Raw genomic sequence first — 26,117 nt, forward strand, 5'->3', positions numbered from 1 at the left:
GCCATTAATAGCGAACCAATGTGACCTAATCGTGGAAAAAGAAAGTTTTAAGTAAAACCTCTCCATCTAGAATTGTAAGACTATGGAAAAGGCACAGGATAGAGCCAAGAATTAGACTTGGAGGAAGACCATTACGTAATAAATTCAACCTTTCAAACTCCAAACCGAGAAATCCAGATTTTGAGGAAGATGGAATGATGGCTTGATGAAGGACGGTTCCAGAGGAAGCACCAATGGAGGCCAAATTGCTTGAGTCATCAGTGGTCCAGATCACGCACCTGCAGAACATGATTCTTCTCCCACTCTCAGAAGCTACAGAAGCTGCCATATGTCCCTGGATCTCCATGCACAGCCTGGCTGGAACGTCTGGGAGTGGGAGAAGAATCATGTTCTGCAGGTGTGTGATCTGGACCACGGGAAGGAAAATCCTGCCTAAGTCTGTCCTGAAGATGAAATTGGTGTCCCTTAACAGAGTTAACTGAAACTGAGTTGCTGAGGAGAAGACCCAGCCTGGCGATCACTGTCATTATGGTTCTCATAAACCTGAGTTTCTCTGAGATGGAAGGAGCATACAGCAACCAGTCATCGAGTTATGGGAAGGCTAAGTGAAGATGCACAATTACAGGAGACAATATCTTTGTAAAGACTCTGGGAGTCGACTTAATCCCGAAAGGGAGGACCAGGAATTGCCAATGTTGACGCCACAATGCAAACCTTAGAAACTTCCACTCCTTCCTTGCTATTTGAACCTGTAGATAAGCGTCCATAAGGTCTAAAGTAATCATGAAACTTTGAGATATGATCAAAGGAGAGATTCTCAGTAAAGTTTCCTTTTTGAATCTGAAGTTTGGAATACATTTGTTAAGATTGTGTAGACCTATCACCAATCGGTAACTGCCCGTTGCTTTCTTCACACCTCTCCTATGTTTAAACAGGACAGATTGCTCACTTCTTCAAAAATGACGGCGATCCCCTTTCTCAAGGCCTGCTTCTTGTCTGGATTCCCAGGAATCAGTGTCTGGATAGTCTCTGATGGAACAGGGGGAGATTAAAACTCAATGTGATAACCTGATCTGACTATGTTGAGAACCGATCTGTCAGATGTGATCTTTTACCATTTGGAGAAAAGCTTCTTTATCCAACCTCCAACTGGAAACAGAGGGCTGAAATCAGCATAGTCAGGAATTCTGAAGCTTGGATCCTGAATCCTGTTTCTGTCTCCGAAATGAACAAAATTAGGATAAAGAAATCTTGTGTGAAATCTCGTTTATTGAGCGAATTGTTGTTGAGAAAGCTGATGGAAAGACTTCCACTTCAAAGACCTAGAAGATCTTGCAGTGTCTTTCTTGAAAGAAGAAAAATGCTTTCTCTCTTTGAACAATTTATAGAGTTTATTCTCCAATTCTGCTCTGAATAGCTTGGATTCTTTAAACGGCTTACCGAGGACAGTGGTTCTTTGTGCTGGCTCAGTATTCCAATCCTTCAAACGTAAGTTCCATCTAGATACAATCAAGGCACCACTGTCTAAAGCAGAGGCTCAGACCACATCAAAAGAAATATCCGATAAGACTCTATTTGACATTCCATAGATTCCAGCAACAGAACATTCAGTTCCATCTTAGATACACTGGAAGAAAGCCTTGAAATCAGAAATTGCATTGTGTATGCACCAGATGTGCATGCTCATAGGGCAACAAGAGAGCCAAAGAAGACTTTCTTTAGAAAGGAGTCCACCTTCTTATCAGAGGAATCCATTAAATATTTTCTTCAGCGTTTGACAATCTACCAACTAGAACTAGCATGTGCGCTCTACAAAACCTTGATTGATTGATTGAATGCTATCAAGGTCTCTAGAAAAATTCAGCATTTTCTTTCTTCCTTCTCTGCCTCGCGTCCTTTCCTACACCTTTTAGGAGAGGAGTCCCCAAAAGAATAAGAAGATGATAGAGTCCTGGAAGGAGAAATGGGCCTCCTCTTACCAGAGTACTTGTCCATGTCACCTTTAGGGGTTCCTGGAGACTGCAAGGTCAGAATCTTTAAGCTTCATAATAAGAGGCCGAGATCTTGACCACAGGGTCCTAAGCACCCGGCAGCAAAGCAACACCCAATCAGCAAGATCTAGACTTAAATAAAGAAATGCCAAAATTATAAACTGGCATCATAACGTTGAACTTTGGTCAGGTCTACCCTTTCAACCTGCCAGAAGGAGATCTCTGCCTCCTTCGGTGAAATGAACACCGACGCATGTGCGAAGTCGACAGTCCTTCACACGCATGTGCCAACCTCTTGAGAGTGCGCCCAGGGTCCCAGCCGAGACAAAGAATACCTAGAACTGTTCCTGGGATAGAGGTCTGAATTTTTTCCCAATTATGTCTACTTAAATGCTCCTCATGATTTCAAAAGCCCCAGGAGGGGAGGCAGAGACTAGGACCAGCACCACTGCTCAGCGTTGTAAGTCCCTCCAGATTCTTCCCTCGCCAAATGAGTTTCAGCGCGCGCAATGAAATTCGTTTTAGTTATTTATTTAGTTACATTACTCCGGTCGGCCGTGAGCCGGAGTTTACTACCCCCAACCCTGCCCTTCCCCCGCCCCACCCCACCCTGTCCATGAGCCGCTACTGCAACTAAGTAATGTATTTAACAAAGTAAAGGGAGGACATACAGCTCTACACAGTCCCCTTGCGTTCTTGTTTAGAGGACACCCCCTCTTTGACCGTAGAGGATACATTTTAATTTACAGGTTCTCAGGGCCGTTTGACGCTTGTTTCCCTCAAATTCCCCACAGTGGAATTTCCCTTCCCTGTCCCTCTTGGCGGGCATTCGCGGCCACACGGAGAGGTAGGTAGAAGAGGCGGGAACATTGTCTTGTTTCATTTAGTTCATTATGAGTAGTTGTTCTGCACTTCAGTCCGGATGTCAGCTGAACGTGTTGTGCAGCAAGTGTACGCGCCTGGCGGAGGCTAGTCAGAGGCATGGCACTAGTGCGTACAAATCATGGAGGGACTTGAGGGACTGCGCCCTAGCCGCCCGGACCAAAGGCATAGCATAGCGCCCAAGAACACATTTCAGCCGCTGCTTTATAGTCACTGTTACGGACATGACACCTGAAATGCCTTAGAGGTGGCAGGAACAGTGCCCAAAGACAGTTCTTTAAGTGAGATGTAAAAACTGGGGGGGGGGTGTCTCTCAAAGGGTGTGACCAGTGTAATTAAGGGCGTGGCTTAAAAACACGTAAGCTTAAAATATGTGCTTAGCATAGTGTTCCGCCTGACTTGTATTTTGCTGTTTCTGTTGCTGCATCCAGATATATGATACAACAAGCAACATCACACCTACAACATGTCAGGACTATTGGCTTTGTTAATGGTTGTTAGTTGCATAAGATAAATAAGCAGCAACTATGGTTTGTATATAATATTGAAAAAACTTCCACATAAAGCCCTGGTGACACCAGCACAATGTTGCTGCTCCTGAGTTTCAAAAAGAGAAGTGAAATCAAGAGAGAAAATGACTCTCTTTAAAGGATTTCCCTTCCCCTACAACGCTCACCTGGCATGATGTCATGCCGTAACTTCTCCACTAGTGAGAAGCGAGCAGTGTGAGCACGGGCACATCGATGTGCCTGCTGTCACTGCAGTCCGGAAAAAAATGGACCGCCTGTGCCAGGGCACAAAACAGAGCCTGATAGAGACCCGTTTCGAGGCCTCCTTTAAAAAAACTACTGGTGCTCAGCACTGGTGAGACCCAGCCCACTTAAAGCCCTGCCCAAGGACACATTTCTGGTGTGGTGCTAAAGGCATAATTCTTAAGAACAACACACCTTAACTCCGGATATAAACATGCTTCCCATGGCTGCTGGTATACTGAAACTACACACTTTAGGGCCTACGGGAAAAGCAACACAAACAAGCTTCATGCACTGTAGAGGAAGCGCGCAAAACAAGTACCTAAGTCTGCAGGCACGGTGCAGAATAGTAAGTCTAAGGGGAGCCTTGGACATAGCGCCTAAAGCACGCCGCGTGGGCTGTAGGAATAACAACCAAAAGGTAAGCCTTGTGGGCTGCTTGCATATAAATATATCTCAGTTAACATAGCGTTAGGTAACAACACCACCAAAACTAGCCTTCATGGTGCACAGGTACAGTGCCTAAGGGCAAGGCTAAGGTGTTATAGTCATAAGTGAGCATCAAGGAAAACATGCATAGTACTTGAGAACAAGCTTCGGGGTGTGCAAGCCTAGCGCCTAACAGCATGCCTACTAAGCTGCCTGGATACGCTATGGTAAGCAGGCATAAGTTAGCCTTGTGCTCTACAGGCATAGCGCTTAGAAGCAAGCATGCCTCGTAGGATGCTGGGATAGAGTCCAAAAGCAAGCCTGGCAGGAGGCAGGTATACTGCTGAGACCACATCTCATGGTTACCTGTAGCAGGCCGCAGCGCGTTCACTTCATCAGCCAACCCGGGCCCCATATGGCTAAGACCACACAGGCATTTATGAGCTGCACTTTTAGGTGGACCCTGGGCAGCGCATGCACTGCTCTGCGGCATGCTGTATTGGAGTATGGAATAGAAGCTCAGCCCACTCTCTGCCCATATTTGTCATTGGCTTGTGTCATTGCCCTTTGTAAATGCTGGCTTCTGATTCGTTAATAGGCCTGTTAGTCCCTCCTTAGTACCGCCTTGTCTTCATTTGTAACCTCCCATGAAGACTGGCCCTTTTACCTCAGGTGTTACACCGTATGTCTTTTTTAGTCTGTAAGCACTATTTTCTTTAATGAGTTTCTCCTACTGCAGGCACGACATGCTTTCCTGCAACATTCAGTGCGCTATGTGCGCTTTCACTTTCTGAGCAGCCCTGGACAATGGCAGCCGCTTCTTTGAATAGGTCTTGCATTTACAAGTCTGAGCTATTGGCATTGTAAATGAAAATGCCTTTTATTTTATGCGTTAATTAGTAAAACAGATAAATAAAAAGCATTGTCATTTACAACACCACTAGCTTTAACTCTCGCAAATTCGAGACCTATTGCATTGCAAATGCTTGTTTCTGTCTGGAGTTGGAATCACCTCAAAGTGTAATGACTGGGACGAGGACGAGGGACCTAGAAGTAATGTAAGTACGAGCTTCCGAGTAAGGTACATTAATTTCAGATCAGTATAATCCTCTCTTTTGGTGGCCTCATCAACATGCATAATGCAAAGTTTCAAATACATTGAATATCATTTGCGCTTCCAAAGATAAAACTGCACAATTTCATGCTGTTTGCACTCAAAAGGTCATGCTAGTTTCAAATGTAGGCAATTTCAAATGTTATCTAATTTCATGCAGCATACACTAGGGCTGAGTGGCAATACACAGGAAGATTAAGATGTGTTCTAAAAACATAAGTGGGTGAAACTCATGACTATCCTAAAAGGGGTAGTCCCATCGCCCCCCTTGGCCCCTCCCATGCTCACAAGTCGACCCGCCCAGAATCTTTATGAGTTGTAAAATTTCTAGCTAACTTTTATAATTGACAAAAACTTGCCCATCTTATCAAACACGCCCAATATGTTTGTCATATGAGACCTCTTCCACTTTTAAAATAACAATTGTAGCTTTTTCAAAGCCTCTGGAGAACATAAACAAGGCTGGAGCCCACAAGCCGCTGAGGCTACGGGCAGACTACTCATAAACCGTCAGGGTCAAGGGACCACATCAGGAAATGCCCTTGGAACACAAGGCGCCCCTTTAGTCGTCACTGAGACATCTCTCTTAATGTGGAATGCACCCTCTAACTTTCAAGGTCCCAGTGGAGTCTGGTGGCTCAGGGCATGCATGTATCCTCTGCAGGGATCTCCGTTTGACCTCATGACCCTAGGTTCGAATTCCAGTAAGTAAACTCAACCTATCGACCTCCTGAGGTCAATAAGATGAGTACCACTGAGTTGGGTAACAATAAAACTTCTGTTTCTTCAATTGTAAAATATCCTTCTGGACAAATGTGCGCTTCACAAATGCACGTGTTATAAGCGTACATGACCACCTGGTCTGCCTTTGGCATAACTGACCTAATGTCAAAGGTCAGCCAATCACTTACGGATGCATTTTGGGGTTCGGTCGCTCCACTTGGGCTTTCCCGCTTGCCGATTGTAGCAGGTTAGTGTGCTGCTACCAGTCAGAATGTAGCCCTTGTCGCACAGGAAGCGGACGGTGGACCCCACAGGGAACTTGGAATTAGAGATGACCCTCCGGCTGTGGTCGACGTCACCGGGGTCTGGGCACGTGGTCACTGCAATCGAGAACAATAGAAGAACAGATTGGTAAAATAGCTCATCTGGGCAGCAGGTGTACTTCTCATTAGAAGTCATCAGCTAAAGCTAACACGTTTCAACTAGCCAATGAAACCTCGACAGGCATGCGTGGTTCCAGCCAAGGAACACTGTGCAGGCTTGCCATGACTGCTCCCAGCCAATGTACATACAAGAAAAGCGGTAATGTGGGAATGAATACATATAAAATGATTTCCAATGTGATTACTCTAATTAATCACTGGCATTTTCATCATGATTTTTGCCATTTTATTTTGTAGGCATCCATCAAGATTATATTTGTCCCCACTCACATAAAAATATAATGCCTGAGTTCTGCATGGTGTCAAACAACAACACATATAAACATAAAAACAAACATTACTCTACATACAGAAAATACATCAAAAACTGTTATATATAAAGAACAATTGAAACAAATTATTTGCACATACATAGAATATATACCACAAAGCTTCAACCCCTAAAGGGCCAATTAAAAATTATTCTTCTACTCCCAATTTTCCTATTATTTTTTCGGTTGTGGCTGTGCTGTTCATTTTTCACACAGTCCCCAAAGGAGAAAGTCTTAAGAATGTGCACACATGAGGAAAAATATTCTCCTCTTTGTTCTTTAAATTTGTGTACCAATTGTCCTTAACAGGTTGTTTTGAATTTGTAGAGCCCCCTCCAACGCAAGTGTGGACACGTTTCGGCCTGGGAATTTCGGCCTCTTCAGGACAGGAGAAAGACGGAGTACTTAGCGTGCCGGTGGGGGGACTGAATGTCCAAAAATGACAGCCCCTCTGTCAGTTACAAATTCCAACAAGTGAGGAAAACCAATTCCAAAATCAGTTCCGATGGATTCGGACCTAATTAAATGCTCGGTTCATCAGGGGCGGGAAACCCGAATCACCAGGACTGCGTTGCTCCAAAGGCAAGACAGATAAAATGAATCTGTTCTTGAAATGAATGAGTGGCTCTAAAAATCAAGCCTCACCACCTTCAAAAGAGGGGAACCGCGCTCCGCTTGGATGAAAACCTCGATGGGGCCGTGGGTCAAAGCCCATCTGATGCCACCAGTGATGTCACTAACCATGTCACGAGTGGTGCAATATGGAGGTCATAAGCAATGCATTGCTGGGGCATGAGTTAAAGTTAGGACAGCTAACTATAACTGCGGAATTTCACTGGTTTTGTATGAGTGAAACCTGAGCCTAACTTTAACGCCCCAGTAACCTTTAGTTCTTTTCAGTGAGTATATATATATATATATATATATATATATATATATATATATATATATATGTATATTAGTCTAACGCTTGACTTCCTTTTCACCGACAAATGGAGCCCACTTCAACATGCGATCAAAAAAAGTTATTTTTATTTTCTTACACGTCAGCCATGAGGCGTTTCAGCCATCAAAGCGGCCTTGTTCATACAGTTTTTACAACATCTCTTGTCAGTGGCCTTTAAGTATCATAATATATATATATATATATATATATATATTATGATATATATATATATATATATATATATATATATCCAGCTCAAAACTTCATCTTCCACACAAAAATGAAGGGACCGCACTCGATCAAGGTTGCTGCTCGGTTATTTTATTTTTCCGAGACCAAACACAAACACAGGACGAGTTTCGGCTTCGTGTCTTTTTCCTGCTGTGTACACAATGCCATAGGTTCAAAATCATTATATCCATTACAAGCCTAAAGCTTCCGGTGCAATTCAAATAAACATAGATAACGGACTCAAACATAAAACATAAGATAAAGGGAGGCGCCATATTTGAACATGCAATTAGACAAGGTAAATACTTTATAGTTCATTGCTGGTACATAATGAGCATCAGTGAATTTGAAAATTATATCACAGTAATTCATTAATTTCCATAATTCATTAATCCCTGCCAGGGATGTCACATATAGACCCAAAATTGAGCCCTGAATGGGCATAATAAAACTCAAGTTCATTTTAGAGCTATTAAGTCCAGATTCATAAAGTCATGTATTAACCTCTGCATTTTGAGTGGTGCCTCACTTTTAAAATTATGAAGCCCTGGATGGGCGGATTATATAATATATAGTCCTAAATGGGTTAGACAGCAGATGTGTTTATAACTCAATAGTTCTATCGATTTGTTGTCAGATTTCTCTCATCACAATTAAATCAGAAACACAAATAATAATAGAGAGAGATTTGAATACGCAGAGATCTTTCAAAGCCTAGTATCAACAGTAATTATCCTAAATGGATTGCAAGCTCTTCTTCAGTGTTCAAACCATTTGGGATGATGGTTTGCATATCTATGATGAATCTAGATTCTTGTCGCCACAATTTTAGCTCCCGGTTTCCTCCCCGGTCACTTGCTGGTACATGATCAATACAGAAACATTCCAAAGATTCCTATCACTATTGTGGAATTTGGCAAAATGCAGCGCCACGGGATAAGAGAAGTCTCTATTTTCTATAGCTCTTGCGTGTTCTAGTATTTTACGTTTTGTAGGGTGTATTGTACTCCCAATGTACTGTTTGGCACATGGACATACCAAACAGTACACACAGGTTGCAGGTCAAGAATTTATGAATGGCTTTAGTATGTTTCATGCCTGGTACTTTATATGTTAGAACTCTAGAACTATGTTTACATGCTTTACATTTCAAACAGGGAAAAAACCCCGTAAGTGTGCTGATTCTTGTAATGAATGGAATGGGCTCATAGTGACTCTTCACAAGTGCATATATATACATATATTTACACACACATATAGATAATGTAACATAATTACAATTGCCATGTGGCAGGAGGCCGATGTGATCCAGAGGGAGTCCTAACAAGCTTTTGTAAAGGAATCACACTGGGCTCCAGAATCCACTTCTAAACAAATAAAAATTACAGAGAATCACAGAACAACATGAGCATTCCAGAAAAGCCTGTCCTGCTCCTTTGATTTGGTGCACAAGTACAAATCCCTAATTACCTCAACAACTGATAAGTCAGAATCAAAACCTTTTGTCATGCCCCCTAAGAATTCACTAAACCCTTGTCCTGAAGAGAAACCCCCAAAATACTGTGGGTTCAAAACAGATAGACCGGGATCAATAGGGGATCCTAGTTCAACCAGTATCAACATGGAAGTATAAATTAATTTGTCTAAAGAAACTATTGTAAGCCCATATTAGATACCTCTGGACCCTTTATTTATTCACTTTCTGTGAATGTAATGCTCCGGTCTTGTAAAATCTTGGATTGGTAAAGACGCAATTTTAGCCTAGTTCATGTAAAAAGTTTGCGTTATCACAATGTATATTTGATTTATCTTTCCATATTTCACACGTTTTTCAAATATTTTTCACTGTATATCCATCGAGTTGAATGTGGATTGTCCTTTCTTTAATCGTACCAAATGTGAAAGTTTAACGTTTGTGTTCAATCATTACTAAAACAAATTTGAGGTCATGAATATTGAGTAAAATATACCTCATGCATAAGTAAAGAATGTTTAAATCTCACAACCACCTGATTTTGTTTTGTGTATACAATTGTCTAAGGCCCAAGGTGGTTGTAGGTAAGGGCCAAACACCCCAATTCACACAGTATTCAGGATATGTGCATGAAGCTCTGCCCACTTTTCGGCCATCTTTTTAAATGGCTCCTCTCACTGTCTTTTGTAAATGGAGGCTTTTCATTAGCCAATAGGCTTAGTAGTCCCTCCTTAGTTCCACCTTTACTTTTATTGTGAACTCCCATGAGAACACCTCCTGTTACATGTGTTGTTACTCCGTACATTTTAAATACAGCCTTGTAGCACTATTTTCTTAAATAGCTTTGTCCTGCCTGCTTTTGAAGACAGGACACGCTCTACAGCAAAGCTTTTTTTAAATGTATCCAGTGCGGCACGCCTTGGCTAGAATAATGGTGTACGCACCTTTCACTTGGTTGCGATTGCCGAAGGGCCACATGCCTTTTTTCTCTTTATTTACTTTCCTTACAATGGCGGCACCCACGCTTTAGCTGTACCATCTTAAGCTAAAGCTCAGGTGCCGCAATTGCATTAAGAGTAAAGAAATAGAAAAAGCTGGGTTTTTTTCAATTTCTTTACTTTTGAAGCAATCGCGGCTTCCAAGCTTCAGCTTAAGATGTTTACAGCTAAAGCACGGGTGCCGCCATTGTAACAAAAGTAAATAAATAGAAAAAAAGTGGGCGGCTGTCATTTTTTTCTATATTTTTACTTTTGTTACAATTGCGGCACCCGAGCTTTCACTTAAACATCTTAAGCTAAAACGCAGGTGCCGTGATTGCTTCAAAAGTAAAGAAATACAATAGCGCGGGTGCCACCATTATAACAAAAGTAAATAAATAGAAATAAAGCATGCAGCAGCCATTTTTTCAATTTTTACATTTTTACTTTTGTCACAATCGTGGCACCCATCGCTTTGACTTTAAACATCTTAAACGAAAGGGCGGGTGCCATGATTGCTTAAAAAGTAAAGTAAAATATATATTTTTTTCTATTTCTTTAGTTTTGAAGCAATTGCGGCATCTGCGCTGTAGTTTAAGATGTTTACAGCTAAATCGTGAGTGCCGCGATTGCACTGTGCAATACAAATTGGATGTTTCCCGTTATAACATGGCCGCTATTTCATGTCGCCACCTGGGAAGATTGTGGGATTATTACAGTCCACTATTTTTACTGCAGACCCATCTGTGCAGGAGTTTCTTGCTTTGTGGTTCAGGTGGCACCTGGCTCACTAGAGACCTCTAGGAGTAGCTTGCGGTACCGCACCCGACATGCAGTGCTGGTTGTTGACTCACTAGGGACCTTAAGGAGCAGCTTACGGTACTACAATGAAACATGCCGTCCTGGTGCCTGGCTCACTATGCAAGTGTTTGCAATGCAATAGGGCTCCCATTACTACAAGTTAGAGCTATTGTCATTGCATTAATATTAGCAACGCCAGTACCTCAAACTTTCAGTAATGCAAGATCTATTGCATTGTAAATGTTTGTTTTTCTTCTGTTGTGATTTGCTGAAGAAATTATATTTTTGCTCACACCTTGATGAACGTGCAGAAAATCTAGTTTTCTATGCAAGGATAATGTATAAAAACCCGTGATTTTGGGGGGCAAGCCAGAAGACTTTCCTATTCTGCTAAGGATGCTGCCCAATTATTTACTAATTTTGCTGCCCATTTAGACTTAAAATATTTTCTGATTTCTATATATTCTGTAGAACTTTGCATCTGAAAGCCTTCTTGGCATTTATCCGTATTACTCATTTTGGATTTTTGTGATAAAACATTTTAACTTTTCATGAATCTAGAGCTCATCTGTAGAGTGGGGTCCTTTATTTAGTGAATTGTATATCTGCTGATTTGATGTTCAGGGAGCTACCTTTATGCGAGGACACATTGCCTCATGAAATTGAGAGTTAACACGGTCTCTGATCCACAATACACTGAGCGAGAGTCAATAGAGCTAAATTTTGGGGTATTCTGAATTTTGTTCCCACAGCGGCCCCCCACCACCATCACAGAACGCAGTGTAGACTTCCCCACATTGCACCTTGTCGGTGGCAGAGGCTTTTTACACATTACAAATTACCTATCGAGCGCTGAGCATGTGCCAACATGCGGTGACCACAAGAGGGAACCCTTGCTACAAGAAAGAAACCACTTCAGTATACTACGAATTTAGCTAAATGAAAAGCAATAGCACCCTTCTGTTTAACTCATTCCCTCCCTCGGTTTCAGTTCATCTCCGTCGGCATTGTTCCTTATAATGCGTGCTTCAGCCCCATCCTTAGTGCTGCCTCGTCGAGTTTCTTTTTAGTAAGGTACAATTACTTCTCTGCACACTCCATTTAGCATTGTGTTTTATCTGCCTCCCTCTCTTTCCTTCCCATCACACTCCGGGCATTTCTTTCATCCTAACGCTGCCCCCTTTCCATTTCGATTCCACGTTTTTCCCTTCCCTCGGTGTTTCATCCTTCTTCTTTCATCTCACACACACACACGGTCTTTTGTCTCTCAGTTTTACTCGGCCTTTTCTCTTCTTGTTATATACATAGCTCCACCCTTCCCATACTTTTACTCCGGGTAATTATTGGTGAGACCAAGGCAGAGCTGAAATTTCAAGAAATGCTCTCCGGAAATGCACATACCGAGGCGGCAGAATGAAGCAATCAGAGCAGGCGGGTCAGACATTATTGAGGGGCTTAGTTAAAAAACGAATGCGGGCCCCACTTCTTCCATCTCAGCAGGTGGCATCTGATTGAAATGATAAACAAATGTCACCAGGGAAAGAGAAATGGTAGCCCTGGTTTTTGTGCTGCATTTGGCAATATCTAGTGACGCTCTTGTGTTAGCTGTCGATTATTAATATATAATAACAAGAGTGGAGGAGAATGGAGTAGTGTCTCGTAGAGTGAAGTGGCATAGAATGGAGTAAAGTAGAGTAGAAGGAATAGTGTAGATTGAAGTAGAGTGTTGTAGAGTTGACTGGAGCAGAGTGGAGTAGAGTGTCATAGAGTGGAATGTCGTAAAGTGTAGAGGAGTGGCGTGGAATGGCGAACAGTGGAGTGGTGTGAAGCAGAGTGAAGTAGAGTGTTGTACAGTTGAGCGGCATAGAGTGGAAAATAGTGTTGTACAGTGGAGTGGCATAGAGTGGAGAAGAGTTTCTTACAGTGGAGGGGCATAGAGTGGAGAAGAGTTTCTTACAGTGGAGGGGCATAGAGTGGAGAAGAGTGTCGTACAGTGGAGTGTCATAGAGTGGAGTAGAGTGTCGTACAGTGGAGTGGCATAGAGTGGAAAATAGTGTCGTACAGTGGAGTGGCATAGAGTGGAAAATAGTGTCGTACAGTGGAGTGGCATAGAGTGGAGAAGAGTATCGTAAAGCGGAGGGGCAAAGAGTGGAGAAGAGTTTCTAACAGTGGAGGGGCATAGAGTGGAGAAGAGTGTCGTAAAGCCGATGGGAATAGAGTGGAGAAGAGTGTCATACAGTGGAGTGGCATAGAGTGGAGAAGAGTGTCGTACAGTGGAGTGTCATAGAGTGGAGAAGAGTGTCATACAGTGGAGTGGCATAGAGTGGAGAAGAGTATCGTAAAGCGGAGGGGCAAAGAGTGGAGAAGAGTTTCTAACACTGGAGGGGCATAGAGTGGAGAAGAGTGTCGTAAAGCCGATGGGCATAGAGTGGAGAAGAGTGTCGTACAGTGGAGTGGCATAGAGTGGAGAAGAGTGTTGTACAGTCGAGTGTCATAGAGTGGAGAAGAGTTTCTTACAGCGGAGTGTCACAGAGTGGAGAAGAGTGTCGTACAGTGGAGTGTCAGAGTGGAGAAGAGAGACGTACAGCGGAGTGGCATATAGTGGAGAAGAGTGTCGTACAGCGGAGTGGCATAGAGTGGAGAAGTGCTGTACAGTGGAGTGGCATGGAGTGGAGAAGAGTGTTGTACAGTGGAGTGGCAGCATCCCTTGGCGAACATCGCACTGGCATGGGGTAAAATATCCCCCTGGGACTCTTAAACTGCACGTTGCACTTTCTGTGAAATAGCACCTGCACTATTTGGCGCTGATGTTAGTGCTTGAAAAGAGCTTGATGCTGTTTTTATGTATTTTACTCTGAAATTAATGATTTCCCCCATGACATTCTTAATGTATGAAATGATCTGGCTGTTTTTATGTACTGCACTCTGCAATTATTAATTTCCCCACATGCTATCCTTAAGTTATTAAATATTCTGGAAGGTGCTTCTGGGGATGTACAAATAGTTCCGATAAGCCGGACTGGGCTGAATGTAAAATAACCTCCTGGGGCTCCTGCATTGCATGCCGTACTTTGTTGGGAAACTACTTGATGTTGCTATATGGCTGACTCATTTACTCATTTTCAGATTTACAAAAAAAATGCTTCATTTGTACTTTTCTAATTCTGATATGTTATGAAATATTTGCACAGTTCATACATTTAAATTTTGTTATGTGCTGGAAAAAGCATTTCCTTTCTCCATACCCAGAAAGACTGTCACATACATCTTCTCACTTTGAAGTCAGAGAAAGAAATATAAACACTAAGATCCATTGGAAGGCAGAGCCTGACATCTGACATCTGTCTTTGAATCCACAGCAAGTATGACAAGATAAGAAAAAAATGTATAGGCATGTATTGAAAGCGAGCCTTCGTGGAAAAATACAGTACACAGGCTATGCTCCATGGGATAACTAACTCAAGCTAAACAGCGTAAAAAACATAAGACCAGCAAATAGAAAGCAAGCAAATGTGAGTTACAAATCACAAAGCTAATGGCAAGCATGGGTGGAATGCATTCCCAGGGAAGCTTTCAGAATGTCTCCAAGAAGTCTTAAGCAAACCAGACAGCTGCACTGTCTGGTAGCCTTTTACCTAAAAATAGTAAGCTATTGCCTACTAAAGAGCCTTGAAAAAAACATTAGATTAGAGCACATACTTTCAACATGAACAAATAGTGCCTCTATGAACTTCTTTACATATTTTGTTTTGGCAGTTTCACTACAATTACATTTTTTTCTTTTTTCTTTCTCCCTTGCATTTTTTCTTGTTTCTTTCTGACTCAGTCCTTTCTTTTTATTTTTCTGTCTCCTTTATTTGTTTTCAGTTCTTTAGTTCTGCCCCAGTAACACTTTTTTAATTTTCTTTCTCTTTCACTCCTATCTCACTTCATCTCCTTTCCCTTTAATTTAAATGTCATTTAATTTTATCTCCTTTATCTCATCCAGTTTCCTTATTTCTCTCTTTACATTTCTTCTTTTTTCCAACTTTTCATTTTTCTTCTTTCTTCTTTTCTGTTTCTTTCTTCTTTCTTTCTCACGTTGTATTTTTCTACCTTTCTTCCGACTTTCTTTCTTAGTCTCTATTTGTTTTTTTTTTTAATCAAGCTTCCCCCCGACTGCAGGCCTATGGTGGCCTGGGGAACTCGGTGCCCTACCAGTGTCTAAGGACTCGGTCAAAAATCTTGGAGACAGGTGAGTCCTTTTGGCCAAGGTCCGGCAAGTCTCAGCTGCCTGTTTCGGAAAGATGAGAACCATCAGAAAACTTTTGGATTTCCTGCTGTGAGAAAGCTTGAGGACCACGGTCCATGCCCATGTGACATCTCACCTTGACTATGCTAACAGCCTCTACCTGGGCTTGCCTAGGTTTCTGATCAAAAGGCTGAAAATGGTGCAGAACACTGCAGTTAGGCTTATCTGCAAGGTCCCACTACACCATCACAGCTCCCCGCACCTCAAACAACTCCATTGACTTCCAGTTGCCAGGAGGATTGAATACAAGACCCTGCCGAATGTGTTTCATGCCTACCAGGGCAGGGGCCCCGACTATCCGGAGGAAGAGACTATGCCAGTACCGCCAAGAGCGGTCCTTAAGATCCAACCTGCAACACTACCGTACTGTCCCCTGTTTCTCCTAAGCCAGGAAGACGGTAGGTCTTTCTTGGTGGGGACTGCCAAATTGTGGAAGGACTTGCCTCCCCACTTATGCATGCCCAACTCTGAGCAGGAGTTCAGAAAGACACTGAAAACCTGGCAAAGGGATTAGCTGCCCGGATCTTCTACTCTGCTGTCTTCCGTGCTTACGCCAAGACACCTCGCTGGAGGTAGCTGTGCGCTTTATAAATGCCCTTTATTATTATTTCTGCTTCTTTCACTTCCTTTCTTTCCTCAAATATTTTCTCTTCCTTTCTTCCCTTCTTTTCTTCCTCCCATCTCCTCTTCATTTTCTCTTTCTTTCTTTCATTCTTTCCTTCCTTCTTGCTTTCTATAGTTTTCATCATTGTTCATTCTTGCTTTCTTTCTTCATTCCTCTGCTTCTCACTCCATGCCTTCTCTATATCTCATCCTTGCTCCCTAATAACCTCTATTCCCATAGCCCTTCCTTCCCTTCCGCCGACCGTCTTTCTTCAAATCATTCTTTCGTTCTCTCTGTTTTACCCTGGTCTTTCTTTCTTACTCTCCTTTCTTTTCTTCCTTTCTTTAATGGGGTTTAACTTTTCACAGCAACCTTTAGTGCCTTCATTGATACATAGTTCTTGTAACGATTTATGAAGTCTGCCTGAACCTTGAAAAATGTATTAGTGCCAATGTTCTTAATTAGGGTTTCCATTAATATCCTAAAAAATAACTCTGATTTGGTTGCGTGTGAATGCATAGTAGAAAAGGAGAGGTGGGACCATGGGCATATTCACGGAAGATAGAAAGGACTCTAGTGCCGGCCTTGCGGACTGTCCTCAAACCATTCTTGCCACCAGGAAATGTTATCCTTAATCTTCGATTATTAAGGAAAGGTCTGATTCTGGACATTAATCAATGGACATTGGAGGTTTAGTCAGGTAAGGGAAGTATTTCCATACTTGTGTGGCGAGGAAACAACAAGCCCTGCTGAGATACTCCCCTCCCAAAGTTGGTTCATAAACAGTACTAAAGGGAGCTTACTGGTCCTCGGGGCTCTAGGTCAGGTGTCAAAGCACTCAAAGCTGCAGCAGTGAGGTGTCAAAGACCGGACCACCTACCCGTGTGCTACTGACTGCGGGTATATGAAGCAGAGCTGAGAGCCAGAGCACGGCGTTCACGAATGGTAACAACGAGTGAACAATTTTATAACAAATAGGACTGGCCACTGCAGGTAATGGTATTTTAGCATCCTTGGAGGCAGCAACGTAGGGCCAGACGGCGGTGGGATATTGAGGAGCGCTTGTTGATGCAGTTTTTAATTACAAGCTGTCAATGTAGGGCCAGAAGGCAGCGGGATATCATGGAGCGTTGGTTGATACAGTGTTTCCTTTCAGGCCACCAATGTATGGCCAGAAGGCGGGGGGATATCATGGAGCGTTGGTTGATACAGTGTTTCCTTTCAGGCCACCAACGTAGAGCCAGAAGGCAGCGGGATATCATGGAGCGTTGGTTGATACAGTGTTTCCTTTCAGGCCACCAATGTATGGCCAGAAGGTTGTGAGATATCATGGAGCGTTGGTTGATACAGTGTTTCCTTTCAGGCCACCAATGTAGAGCCAGAAGGCGGTGGGATATCGTGGAGCGCTGGTTGATACCGTGTTTCCTTTCAGGCCACCAATGTAGGGCCAGAAGGCAGTGGGATATCGTGGAGCGCTTGTTGATACAGGTTTTCCTTACAGGTCATCAATGTATGGCCAGAAGGCTGGTGAATATCATGGAGAATTTGTTGATCTAGCGTTTCCTTACAAGACACCAATGTAGAGCCAGAAGGCGGTGGGATTTCATGGAGCATTTGTTGATATAGCGTTTCCTTACAAGACACCAATGTAGAGCCAGAAGGCGGTGGGATTTCATGGAGCATTTGTTGATCTAGCGTTTCCTTACAAGACACCAATGTAGAGCCAGAAGGCGGTGGGATTTCATGGAGCATTTGTTGATATAGCGTTTCCTTACAGGCAGCCAATGAAGGACCACAAGGCAGTGAGAGGACTTCTTAATACGAAGGATCAATGTGATGCACAGTTATGAACTGCTTGCAAGAGACATTAGCAAAGTTTGAGGAAGAGCAACAAAAAGAGAATTGCGGCACTTTAGCCTGGCCTAAATGAGGGCCTGGATCACACATCCATATTGAAACGAGCAGGCAGGTGCGGTAGAACTTTCCGCATCATCTTCAGAAGCACAAAGCGACTGGAAGCCAACTTGGAACTGTAGCGATTGGTGCAAAGAACTGGACCAAAGCTGATGCACTGGTTGTACGCAGAGGGATTTGGGGCAGGTGTAGGCCCTAGCTCAGAAGGCCACCAGCTTGGCACCCAAGATGAGGGTTAACTGAAAACCAAAGCCTGTTTTATATGTATTATGGCGAAGGGAATTTGCCTCCATCCATAAAGTAGTGGCATGCGGACAGTCTCTGAATTGAATTGCCATTTCTCATATGTGAGGTCCTGTTTTGAAATAAAAGGAACTTTTTTTTAGGGCTGTTGCATGGTGCTGAAAGCCCTAAACACATTTCTCTGCAAAATGTCTCTTATAGATTTCCATACATAACCTGTAATAAAATCAAATTGAAGGGAAATAGTATTTAAAACAATCTATGTTAAAGAATCATTCAACAATAACGGGTGGGGGGGGGGGCTCTGAAGGCTGGAGCCCTGGGCCAAAGTCCACTTTGCCCATGCCTTAAAACATCTCTGGTCTGCTGCATTTAAGTGGGAGGCTCAGAGTATTGCTTTGGCAATTTGTGGGTTATTCGAGGGATGGAGACCGCTCAGGGACAGATAAAGGATAGCGTTGCGTCAATATTAGCGCATTTCTATACGCAATGCACCTACAAAGCAAGTGAAGCACAGTGACGTACGCTGAGTCGTCACAGATGACACAATCTGATGTAGTGGGGAATCTGGGATTGAATCCCAGGTGTTGTGATTCTAAAGGCTGTAACATCCCTACTAGACCACGTGACCGCCACAAAGGATTGAACCATTTATTCTTCATTTGAGAGCAGCAAGCGTTTCCCTGTTTACGTTCTTGTTCTGTACAACGCACTGCAATTGCAGAGCGACAGGTAATCAATATTTATCTGAAGACGTACCTCTGGTGATAACAATAACTTCTAGTTTGCATTGTGCTAGCTACTGCTGTGCTGCTGTTTGCTCGTGTGTTTACATCTACAGCTGATGGTCGCCTGGCAGGAGTTCTCTCTATTTGGTAAGCAGGGACTCCTCTGTTAGGTGGCCATTTAATGCACTGCTTTGTACAGAAAATAACATAACGTGTATTTGTAAAGCGCAGGGTCACGCAGAAGGGTATCTTGGTGCTGAATAACAGATTGTATTGTTACCCAACTCAATGGTACTCATTTTATCGAACTAGGAAGGATTTAAGGCTGAGTGGACCCGCCGGGATTTGAGCATCTGACCAGGAGGTCAATCACTACCAGATCCGGCCACATAGAGGCGTTGGAGTATTTGACTTGCTAATACCTTGGCAAGGTCCTTCTTTGTCTGATCAACAATATTTCCTATTAATTACCTGTGTGCACCAGCATCAGAGGAAGATGCCTCTTTTCTAACGAAGAGCGCTATTCAGAGCAATTAAATTTTGGAAAGAAAACCAGAACAATCTCTTATTTAAATTGAGGAATATACCATTCAGCTGCAATGTTGAGGAAGCTAGTGTTTCTTTAAAAAATGTGAAACCAGTAGCAGCATCATGTGCTAAGGACACATCAACTTGTCATCGTACCAGGGGTGGCTCTTCCATGAGAGCGGAAGAGCGTCGCCCCACTTACATGTCCCTCAAAGCCCCAGAGATAAAAAATAAAATGGAAATTAATTACCATTTCATTTTTTATAGTCCCATCCTGTACCGAGCATCAGGATGGGGCGGGGGCTGCTGAGTGAGCAGGAAGGAGTGGTGGGCAGAGGGCTGCCTTTGCACTTGGTTGAAGTGTGCATGTCTCTTTGGCTGGCCATCTTGAGACGGCCAGCCACACACGCGCACCTTTAACCTCTCAACCCTGCTGTCTTAAGAAAGCTGGTTTGAGAGCAAGTGCAAGCATCCAGTACCTTCGAGGGGCCCAACAGAGACCGCTCCCACCAATCAGGGCACTGCTCACATGCTAGTTAACAGCAAGTGAGAAGTCCTGGATTGGTCGAGGGAGTTTGCTGGGGCCTGCATTGCAGTAGCAGCAGAAGACGTCGGAGTGAGGAGGACATCGTCTATCACGATTGGTAAGTGTTTTTTCTTTTGTTTTGCCGCCTCTCTGCCCTCAGTAGATGCCAGCCACCACTGCTTCTCGCCATCATCTGCCAGCAGAGCTGCTGATAGCTGCCTATGGATTCAATAAACAGACCTGTCTGCAGACCCTCTTTTGATCTTGTTTGTGTAAGGCCAACTAATAATTAACAAAGTGAAAAGCCTCTGCAAATTTATACCAAGCTGTAAACATGAACTATAGCTGGGGTATGCACACCATGGGTCCACTCAAGGTGCCATTAGGAGTTATTCATAATCTAATGGGCACGGTCAGCAGGGATAGGAGTAATGCAAACACGCCACGGGCCACACAGTTTCCTCCAGTGACTGGAGCAGACAAACAATCTGCAGGTGCAAATCCGGGCAGATGTCAGAATAGGCAGGGGAGTTGGATGTGTTAACATTACATTCAGGTCAACACCCTCAAAGACTTCTTAGCCGACCTATCACTCTCCCAAGCCTGTACTCTACCAACTCACTCGAAAGGCTCCACGTTGGACTGGATCATCTCAAAGGATATGATGGTCAGTCTAACCTCAATTGCTCCTTGCGACTGGTCAGACCACCATACTATTACCTTCCTAATACGGGGTCTACATAAGGAAAGATCAGTGCAACCAGTGAAACCGAAAATGTGGCTTAGGGACACAAAAAACATAGACTATGAGAAGCTGGCAGCACGAAGTGAGAAAGATCTCTCCCCAAGCTATCTAATGTTTGCGATCTTACAGAGCACTATAACTCAACAATGCTGGATATAATTGAATCTCCTGCTCCGCCTAAACTAAAAAGAATTCAGGTTAAATACAATAAACCCTGGTTCAATGGGGCCCTAAACAAGGAAGGGAAAACTCTTCGGCTAATAGAAAGGAAATGGAGACAACGCCCCTCTTCCCCCCAGCTTAAACTTCTCGGAAAGACCAGAAATTAGTACAACAAGAGCATTCGCAAATCATAAAAAGAATTCTTTAGTCTAGAACTGGAGAACTCTAAGAATAGACCTCACAAACTCTTTGAAATGGTAAAACAACAATCTAACAAACTGGCAAGAACCACTCAAAAGGTAACTAAATCCCTAATAAACTGTGATGAGTTCTTCTACTTCTTTGCAACCAAAATCAATCCTCTGGGAAACGAGCTGAATTCCGCCGCTAGCGCCCATTCTCAGCCTCCAGCGACACAAACCAACAACTCCACTCACCTCCACCTGGCAGCTCCCAAAAACCAAGCTCACTGGGCTACCTTCGACCTATACGATGACCATATCATCTCGAAAATCTTAGCAACCATTAAACAAAACAACCACTTCAATGACCCGCTACCAACCAGTTGCTTGTCAGCAAACAACCAATTTATCATACCCATTTGGACCACAATAATCAATGCTTCTCTATCGCAAGGGTCCATACCTGACTCTCTAAAAGCTGGGCAAGACATCCCGAATTTAAAAAAAACTACCCTGAATCCTGCTGAACCGGACAACTTCAGACCTTTATCCTATATTCCACTTCTAGCCAAAGTTCTCGAAAAATGCGTGCAACAGCAACTTAGTCAACACATCGCCAAATTAAACCTGCTAGACGTATGCCAATCAGGATTCAGGCACTGAAACTACTATTCTCCACATAGTAGATGACACCCTTCTAGCCTTAGACCAGGACAAAACGTGTCTCTTACTTCTTTTGGACCTATCATCGGCATTCGACACAGTCAACCATGAGAAGTTACTACAACGTCTTGAAAACAGGATGGGATTAAGGGGGACCGTCCTCGAATGGTTTAAATCCTTCCTTTGTAACCGCCCCCAAAGATTCTTAGTTAATCAAAAACTATCCAATCCTTCTCCAATCACAATCGGAGTTCCCAAAGGTTCAACTCTCTCCCCCATGCTATTTAATCTCTATCCGGAATAGTTAGCTGAAATTCTGCGCAGCGCCAACATCTCTTTCCACATGTATGCAGATGACACACAGATTTACATCAAAATCTCATCTCTAGAAGAGATCAAAACAATGAATGAGGCTCTAAAGCTAACTGTGCAATGGCTTGCTAGCAACCAGCTCAAGCTGAATGTGCAAAAAACGGAATTCCTGCTAATCTCCACCCCCCCCCCTAAAAGTTCAACTGACATTCGAGAATGGACCAACTCGATTACCACGCTGAACTGCACCCCGACCATAGTGGACTCAGCCAAATCACTAGGAATCACACTGGATAAGAACTTGAATATGAGAGCCCACATCAACACTCTAGCTAAAAACGCAAGGTTTCACCTGAGCTACCTGAGAAAATTAAAACCATTCCTAGATACATCGGACCTTAAAATGGCAGTTCAGGCACTAGTTATTTCTAGGATCGAGTACAGATGCTCTACCCTCACAGGACTACCCAAGATCTCAACGGCTCCTCTAAATGCTTGTCTCAACTCAGCCGCAAGACTCCTAACAGGATCAAAAAAATTCAGGATCAAAAAAATTCAACCACATCTCTCCGCACCTCAAAGCGCTGAACTGGCTTCCGTACGAAGCCAGAATACAGCTCAAATTGGCCTGCGTCACACACAAAGCACTACACTCTAACTACTCCAGCGTATCTTGCCCCAAAAATCGTGGTCTCCGGAGGAAACAGGCACTCCTGGTCCCCCAGGGCTTTTGTTCTGAATCCTCCCCTCTTCCGGAAGAAGAAAACCTACAACAGAGCCTTCTCTGGGGCCGCACCCAGAATCTGGAACTCGCTGCCGCCCCACATCAGAAGAATACCGTGCTTGGCTAGATTCAAAAAGGAAGCAAAGACCTTCCTGATGGGCAAATTCCTTCCTTAACATTCTCAGCACGTATACAGCTTGCTGTCTAGCAACATGCATCTCTTCTTGACCTCTACATATGTATGCCAATCTGGACTTCCTTGATGTAGCCTGTGCAATACCTTGTACCATGGCTTTTGCAACTTCCTTCTACCTCATTCGTACCTCACTGTTCACTTTATGGGGCAGAGTCTAGTGCTGTACAATCTGTCTCTTCTCCCACTAATGTTTGTTTTTCCCCGTTAAATTGTACCCATGTTGCTTATTCGCTCTCATTGCATTACCCTGCTTTCTGATGGCAAAACGCTCTTATGATTTTGTCTGTCTTGAATTATCTTGTAAACATCTTGCATAACTCTGTAAAGCGCTCTGATACCCTAACGGGTCACGTTCGCACTCTATGAAACACTAAATAAATAAATAAAAATTGTATACCCATTTACCCCTATCCTCAGAGAGCAGCAGGTATTAGGCCTGTTTTCTCCATTCCCACTGATAATGGTATCTCTGGAGGCTCGAATTACCAGGCCCATTAAAGGGCCCCTAGTAATGAGTCCTATGACTGGTGCAAAATCAGTGCAATACACATGCACCTTTATTTATACACATCAGAAGATATACATATGCCAATATGGACATTCCTGATTTCTTCTAAAAATGAACAAAAAAAGAGTATTTGGATTTAACAAGTGAATTGTTCATTGGAAGGTAGGTTAATACTAGAATCTGTGTAAACATGCAGGCAGATGCGAGTCTCCATAACATGACTTGGAAAACCCAATTCCACTAACGTTAAAATCCTGAAGAAGGCCCATTTGTGTTGAAATGTTATATTCCTTGGAAACAGTTCAATTTTGTAACAATACAAAGTGACTGTAACTACACAGCGTACCAATACTATTCAACTATTATACTATTTAATTGTGCTAGGAACCAGGCCATGTAAATTCAATATGACTCCATGCAGCCCTACCCACACCTGCATACATATGATTTCATGCTGTGTGATGTAGCCATATAATGATTTAAATATGGAGGTATGTAACCATGCTATGCGATACGGCGAGAATCCATCTTTCCTCTAATGGCCTATGTATAGCGTACACAAACATAAACATGCTGCTATAAATATCTACTTTCTTCTGATCACTCATTTCAGAAAAACAGATCAAAAGAATCAAAAGCCAGTTCTCTTTTTGGTTGTTTAAATTGCAGCTGTAATAATCCTCTGGGACCTGCCTTTTACCCTGGCTGTTGGCTCTACAATTAGGAATTATAAGGTCGCAACTTAACTTTAATAATGTATTACAATTGCACAGCTCCATCATTTCCCTATTTCAGATAACTTTCAAAGTCACAACTCGACTGTAATAAGGAAAAGAAACAGGCTTTATGCAGGTATTGCAAGCTCCCATGTCTTATAATCGCATATTTTTAATATTTCTAAATAGAGTTTTATAGCGCGTTTCTGACTACTAAACACATTACTATTTACATAAAATGTTACTGTTTCCCAGTTTGCTGGATCTAAAATGGACTGGCCTCGGAAGGATGGACGTCTGGGTTGGCCTTCGTGGGACTCAAACTTGTGCCCACAGATCTTAGCAGGCTTCACTAGTGAGCACTTACCTGCCTGAGTTAACGTGTCAGCGGTACTGTGTAGCTAAGTAATAGCTGATTTAACTGAAAACGTATTTCGGGAATATAGAAGTTAAGAATCTAAAATTTCAGAAGACTTTTACTGAGTGGGAAAAAAATGGAGACTATCTCAAACTGAGAAATCAATGAGAACATGTCGTCTCCTTGTATCAAATTGGAGAGTGATTAAAAAACTTGAGGAAGGGAAGAAAAATGGAAAGAATAGCGCAGCAAGTGAGGGATCGATTAGAAACATGAAATGAAAAATGATTTATGCGCTCCTTTGAGAAAAATCAACTTGTGTAAAGCAATGTGGAGTTAAAAGGCATTCACCGAGGTGGACTCTTAAATTCGGTGATGTTGTTTATCGTGGAAATTTCAAGGGCACGGATTGGGTGAAATGGAGTCTCAGTCGTTTTTATTCAGCAAGTTTTGTTTATTTCGAGATTACGTACAACAGTGTAACTGTGCTGAGTAACCACATAACAAATATGTAACAATAAGACCATGTAATATCAACATTTATGGTCATCGTCACCAGTTTTGATTAAATCCAAATTAGCCTTGAAAAAGGGGTTATTCTCCAAACTGGATTTGTAAATTATGAAGGTATTTTGTACCTTTGTGTTTTCCCCAGATACCTTTCACCTGCTGAAATTCGATGGGAAAAGGTGCCAAAAATGTAGGGAGGGCATGTTTAAGTCGCTGCATAAAGACCAATTTCGACAGTAATTCAACATTTCAGGGAGCAAAACACACCTAGTAATTTTTCCGCTCTACAGTATAGGAATTCCGGTTGCAGTATCACCACTTCGGTGTTCCAGGAGGCCTTGTAATGAGGGCAAAGGTCAAAGGATGGGGAAGGGTGCCCAAACTATGTGGAAAGTATGCTTACATCGCTGCAGAAACACCGATTTCCACAGTAATAAGACATACCAGAGAGCAAAGCTTGTAATAATGCGGTAATAACACAGCTAGTCATTTTGCCATTCCAGGTAATAGGAATTCCGGTTGCAGTATCACCACTTCGGTGTTCCAGTAGGCCTTGTAATGAGGGCAAAGGTCAAAGGATGGGGAAGGGTGGCCAAACTGTGGGGAAAGTGTGCTTACATCGCTGCAAAAAGACCATTTTCCACAGTAATAAGACATACCAGAGAGCAAAGCTTGTAATAATGCGGTAATAACACAGCTAGTAATTTTTCAACTCCAGGTAATGGGAATTCCGCGTGCAGTGTTACCGCATCGGTGTTCCAGTAGGTCTTGTAATGAGGGCCTCTAACGTCAGACTCGATAGCACTGCAATTATATTGGGTATCGATAATAAGCTACTCTACAAACAAAGAAGTATGTGATAATACAGTGCAACCAATCTAACGATGCACCTATACAGGGTATTTAAAAATAATTTATCAATGAAACAATATAATCTACAGGATGGCTCAGGTATGGCGGGAGCTGTGTATTGCTTCTGGGGGTGCCCTCTATCTCTGAATTCCTTGTATCGCACTCCTCTGCGGACCATGCAGCGCAGAGGTGGCGGTCTGTTAGCAGACATCTGAGGATCTGTGATGCCAAGGTGTGTTAACGGCAGCTGCAGTGGGCCGACAGGTGTGGCGCAGCGGCCA

The 26,117-nt window shown here is 42.9% G+C and overlaps 1 protein-coding gene across 1 annotated transcript in view; it reads right to left on the reverse strand.

The window, feature by feature from the left end:
• Nucleotides 1–26,117, reverse strand: part of SEZ6 (seizure related 6 homolog) — a 1,090,094-nt gene that overhangs the window by 53,606 nt on the left and 1,010,371 nt on the right. Inside the window, exon 12 of the mRNA XM_085649158.1 lies at nt 6,080–6,271. Coding sequence (XP_085505284.1) covers nt 6,080–6,271 — 192 coding nt within the window. The remainder of the gene's footprint in view (nt 1–6,079; nt 6,272–26,117) is intronic.

The sequence above is a fragment of the Triturus cristatus genome, chromosome 3_2, assembly GCF_964204655.1.
Source record: "Triturus cristatus chromosome 3_2, aTriCri1.1, whole genome shotgun sequence".
NCBI classification, from domain to species: Eukaryota; Metazoa; Chordata; class Amphibia; order Caudata; family Salamandridae; genus Triturus; species Triturus cristatus.